Genomic DNA, 5,189 nt, shown 5'->3' on the forward strand with positions numbered 1-5,189 from the left:
TTTTTTTTTTTTTCTCTGATTCCCTCCATGAACAACTTTTACTTCACTGAGCTGGCTGTTAGATCTCATGGACACTGGTTAAAATGTTTTGAGTGGTATTATGAGTTTCCTGTTTGATTGGGGAAAGAAAGGACCTCCAAAATTTTTACATTCTTACCGCCAACCCCAGTAGAATTGTGAATGTAAAACTTTAATTGTTTCTTAGCTTAAAAGTTCTCGAATACTGCTTGTATAACTGTGATACAGATGCTCAGAAAATTCACTACTGTAATTTGAGAATATTATAATATAACATTTTTCTACAAATATTCAATTTATAGAAGTTTTGAGTTGCTTTGCTGGAGGGTAACTGCTTTTGAGCTTGTTGCACGATATGATGTTCATTTGAGTGTGAGAGTGGTGACAGAATCACTCTATATACTACAATTGTTTACTGCTCTCTCTTTCTCTCTCTCCCCTACAAGCAAGCATGCACTGACGTGTGTATACTACTTGAAATATAAAGACTTACTTAATGTTTAAGTTCTCATCGGCAGTTATCTTTAATTAATATTTTTTATTTCGGCATAATTCTCTATTTTCTGTCCATCTGTTCCTGATCATTGGATGTGTCTCTGCTGGGGTTTCTAGAGATCTGGAATGCTCAACAGATCCCTCTCTTCCGAGCTACTCTGGTTATTTTTGCACGGGCAAACAAACAGATGTTGACAGTTCAGTGCAAGAAGGTGGTGCCATGAATGAGTTGAGCAGAAATGCATGCCTGAGGCTACAACTAGGTGGGCAATACTCGTACCCACCTTACAGTCTCAATTTGCTGAGTGAAAAGAAATATAAGCATGACGCAGAGATGAACATACAAGGAGACCCAGTGGATTATCAAGTTAATAATGGCTTTGAACCTGCTAGGCCAGGTTATGACCCCAATCAGGGAAGTTGGGCTTCTACATCTGGTTCTTGTCCTGATGGCATGTTCGATGGCCATTCTTATCCACAGGTAAGCATTTTGGTGCTATTCTCCATTTTCACAAAAAGGGTTCCAGCCTCTTTATTTTTGGTGAAGTGTTCGTTGTTCCTCTGAGTTCTACTAAACTCCTTAGTCTATTTAAAATTGTTAGGGCTTCCTGGGTAAAGATGACATCCCAAACAATCATAGTATACAAAACTGCAGTACATTGGCTTTCTGTCGGAATTCATACTGTTAGTGGTAGTTTCCTTAATATTCACACTGCTAATATTCTACGTTTAGCTTTCCAAACATCGAGATGAAGCAACTGAGAAGAAAATCTATGTCAGGTAAAAGGAAACAACCACAAATGTTCAGTGCATCAGATTTTTCTTCATTTTAATATCTAGGTCAGAGGTGATCAGTTTGGATGATTGATTTGATAGATTCATGTAGAGATATGGTGGCTTAGAATGCTAGATTCATGTGAGTTAGCTATCTGATGGATGATTCATTATTCTCTGACAAAGCCCAAAAGACTAACCTTAGAAATGTATTTAATAGATCAAATAATAGACTCAACTCTTTGTCAATATTTCCTTGGTGAAGATCTAATATGGGACCAGCCAAACAGCTTGCCATATGTTTCTAATTTGTTATGCTATTCGTGCCCTTGCCACTTCCTAGCTATTAGGTAGCTGAAGGTCACCTTCCAATATTAAAGATGCTCTTACTTGAATCTTGCAGCAGCCAAATGGAGTTTAGAAGTCATGTTCATTTATGACTTTGAGTTGTGTAGCCCAAGGACATACTTCTCCACCAAAATTGGGTATATGGAACCCAAAGACCAAGCGGTTGTTGATGTTGAAAAAGGCTCTCAATCATCAGAGACAGCATATGAAATTATGGGCAGCTAGTGCAACTATTGTACGTGTACATTTATCTAGTGCAGCAGAGACCAAAAGGGTGCCAATTTGGTCTTTTTGAGCCACCAAATCTGGAATATTGTATAGTAACTCATATATAACAGAATTTTCAATCAATTTTTGTCATCATTTTCTTTACAATTTTACTTATAACAGAGGAGGTAGAGGTTGTTCCCTCCTTCATTCTTTCTCATTAACATGAGCTGTAAATTGGATTCATAGTAATAACAGTGACTCAGATAATTAAATATTTGCATTCTTTTAGTTTTCTTGTAAATTTGTGTATTTTGTTCCTTCTGTTTCAGAACCCAAGTGTTAAAACTTAGTAGAGTAGTAGCAGAAACATGAATATGGATAGAATTGAAGTAATAATACATTCTTAGTTCCCCTGTACATAGAAGGTTTTGTGTTGCTACATTGAAGCTCATCTCCACTCAAATCTATTCACTCATGATTACAGATGTAACAGAATCATCATTTCCTCTCCAATTTGATTTAGTTGCCCGCAAATGTTTGGACAATTGTGTTGTGCCATGGGTCAGAGAGGTGCTGTAGGAGGTTGTCGAAGGGTCCTTTCCCTGTCACATTGTATTGAACAATGAAACCCAAGAATGCCAGCATCGCCAACCTCCCTGCAAAAGAACCACAGAGATTAGCATAGTTTCAGGAATTTTTGAAACATAAATGGTGGTGTAGTGAAGTGTAAATGGGTACTCAGGATGTTACCATTAGCAAGCTCCTTCTCCTTGGCCTCCACAGTTGGTTCAAAATTAAGGGGGTTGAAGATTCCACCTGGGTATCCAACCTCATTGGGAGGCAAGCTGTAGTTCTTGAAGATAGGATCTTGGTTGACACATCCAGGGTTCTTGATATCTTGCCACCTTCTGATCTCCACGTAGTGGAACAAGATGAACTCAATCACAAAGAGGGTGGATGAAGAAGCAAAGTATTCAGCTTTCCCTGCATCGTACCATTTTGGAACATTGATGATACCGATTGTTGTGAAGACTTCTGGCAGCAGCATCCCTACTACACCCAACATGGCCCAACGACTATTAACGAGCTCTGCCTGGATATACCATTTCAAGTTCTCAGGGTCCTCTGCAAGTCCAAGTGGATCAAATCCATTGTCACCTGGGAGGCTGTATACAATAACAACAATTTCTTGTCAGTCCATCCATATTTAAATTATAACTCATATGATCATCATATTACAATAATAAATCTATAAAGTTACCTGCCATTTAGATACCCTGGAGACGCCAAACCCGGCAACCACTCGCCCTTGGCTTCAATCTTGAACGAATTTGGAGCCGATGGAGCAGCTTTTCGGATTGAGATTTCTCTGGTAAGTTTACCAGAAGACCCAGATAGGAACTTCGATTTAGACTGGCATGGCCGGAGACCTGCCAGAGAAGCCTGTGTTGTGACGGTGGCCATGTGTTTCCGACCTGAATTGAGAAATTTGGATCTCCAACTCCTCAAAAGACAATTGAGAGGGAATGGCAGTGGGAGTGGTAGCGGCTCTCAGTATCCTTTTTGTAATTCTCCAGTGATGATCTTGTGGCCCAAAGCCAATGTTTTAGATAAACGGTTGGTTTGAGGTATCTGTGGGAGTCCAACGTCTGAGATTCAGTTATGGGTTTGTGGCAACCAATGGGGAGCTCTCGCTCCTTATCCTTAACTTATCTCTGTGCCATATCCACAAATCTGTTATTTTGTTGCTATTGGTCAAACAAAAATCTTGTGGGTCTTACTGACACGTAGGCAGATTTTTTTCCAAATCTCCAATACGTTTCTGACAAATGGCTGGATGCAGTTTTTCAATCTCTTGCTCGTCTATGTTCCTTCTTAACCCACGGACCACGGTGAAGAAAAACTCGGTCCTTCGCCTTCAGTGAGGAGGTCCTCTAACTGCCTAAATGGGTTTAGTTTTGAACCCATTTCTCTAATGGGGAGACCATATTGTGTTCAGCATGCGGCCCAATTAGGTTGCAGGAGGGGCTCGTGGGGTTTCCAATAATTGTGGGCTCCTCTAGTCACTTAGGTTGTGTTTGCTATATTTTTTTGGGAAAGATTATGAGTCTAGAACCCATTCTGAAACCGATTCTCCTCTATTTTCTTTCTTTAGAATATATTTTTAGTTCCAAAATAAATCTATTTAGAAAATGAATACCAATCACAACCTTAGACTTCATTTGTTCCAACATAATAAATTTTCCAAAAATATTGATGTTTTTACTTAATAAAATTAAAAATTATATATATTTATTTATTTATTTGTTAATTGTGTAGTTTATGATTTCAATATCCAGAAGATAATATATTATGATTTCGATATTGATGTATTTGCGTTTGTAATATCCACTATGATTATAAACCTAATATTATCTATAATTATTTAAGAACTTGGTACATATGTATTATATATATTGTACATTTATTTATATAGTAAAATAATTGTGCAATATTTTGATATTATTTTATTTATATTTATAATTAAAATGTTTATTTTATTTATATTTATAATTAAAATGTTTATTTTATTTATATTTATAATTAAAATGTGTAATCAGATATTATTGGATTTGAATTCGGATATCTGACTCCTTGGCAGATACACATTCGGATAATCAAAATACAAAATCGGATATTAATGTATTTGTTTTGAGTTCGCTGAATTTGTTCTGCCAACTGGGAGGTTTCGGACATAAATTTTGAAATCAAGTTCTTTTCCATTGGGTTTGAGCCCATCGTCAAACCCAGCCCATTCAAAAATCGGTATTTACAAAAAGAAGACAATAATAAATTGGGTTAACAGGCCTCCATTGTAGGAGTCCAAATTATCTACAACAAGAGGTGAGGTGCAGTGAATATTTAACGGCTGGGAGGACCCAATCATATACCCCAGTCATTGGATGCTATGCACCCTCAGCCGTTGGATGCTCACTACACATCAACCACCTCACTGTAGACTAATTTGATGCCCATTGTAGTCAGATGTCGTTTTATTATATTTAAAGCTTTACAAAGAGAAGATTGCATATGTAAATATTGAAATCCAAAGTTAGTGGGACTGAGAGTTCATCCCTTGGTGTTAATATCATTAGGGGATAGGAACCCAGAGGGTATGGGGGAGTAGTAGCTTTACTTTATTACCTTAATGGCCTCTTGAGAGGGGTTGGGTATTTTGAATGAGATATATATATATATATATATATAGGCTTAAGATTTTAAAACAATTGATTAGGTTGGATGGGATGAGTTACATGGAAGGGAAGGGTATTCAATTCCCAGCAGGTGAAAGAGTTGCAGGCACT

At 37.5% G+C, this 5,189-nt stretch overlaps 2 protein-coding genes across 3 annotated transcripts in view; one reads left to right on the forward strand and one right to left on the reverse strand.

Annotated features, from left to right (window-relative positions):
* The window catches only part of LOC122076733 (agamous-like MADS-box protein AGL65), a 7,262-nt gene extending 5,116 nt beyond the window's left edge, over positions 1-2,146 (forward strand). Inside the window, exons 10-11 of one of the 2 annotated variants that reach the window (XM_042642225.1) lie at positions 631-994; positions 1,694-2,146. In XM_042642225.1, coding sequence (XP_042498159.1) covers positions 631-994; positions 1,694-1,708 — 379 coding nt within the window. In that variant the 3' untranslated portion in view covers positions 1,709-2,146. Of the gene's footprint in view, positions 1-630; positions 995-1,690 lie in introns of both variants that reach the window. The other variant, XM_042642224.1, reaches the window with a different exon arrangement.
* A 57-nt stretch (positions 2,147-2,203) lies between these two features.
* On the reverse strand, positions 2,204-3,394 carry LOC122076734 (chlorophyll a-b binding protein P4, chloroplastic-like). The gene is made up of 3 exons (XM_042642226.1): positions 3,107-3,394; positions 2,596-3,011; positions 2,204-2,501 (listed from the first exon to the last, which is right to left on the reverse strand). The coding sequence occupies exons 1-3, from the start codon at positions 3,307-3,309 to the stop codon at positions 2,365-2,367; spliced, it is 756 nt and encodes a 251-aa protein (XP_042498160.1). The 5' UTR covers positions 3,310-3,394; the 3' UTR covers positions 2,204-2,364.
* Between the last annotated feature and the right edge of the window lie 1,795 nt (positions 3,395-5,189).

Source organism: Macadamia integrifolia, chromosome 4, assembly GCF_013358625.1.
Source record: "Macadamia integrifolia cultivar HAES 741 chromosome 4, SCU_Mint_v3, whole genome shotgun sequence".
Classification (NCBI taxonomy): Eukaryota; Viridiplantae; Streptophyta; class Magnoliopsida; order Proteales; family Proteaceae; genus Macadamia; species Macadamia integrifolia.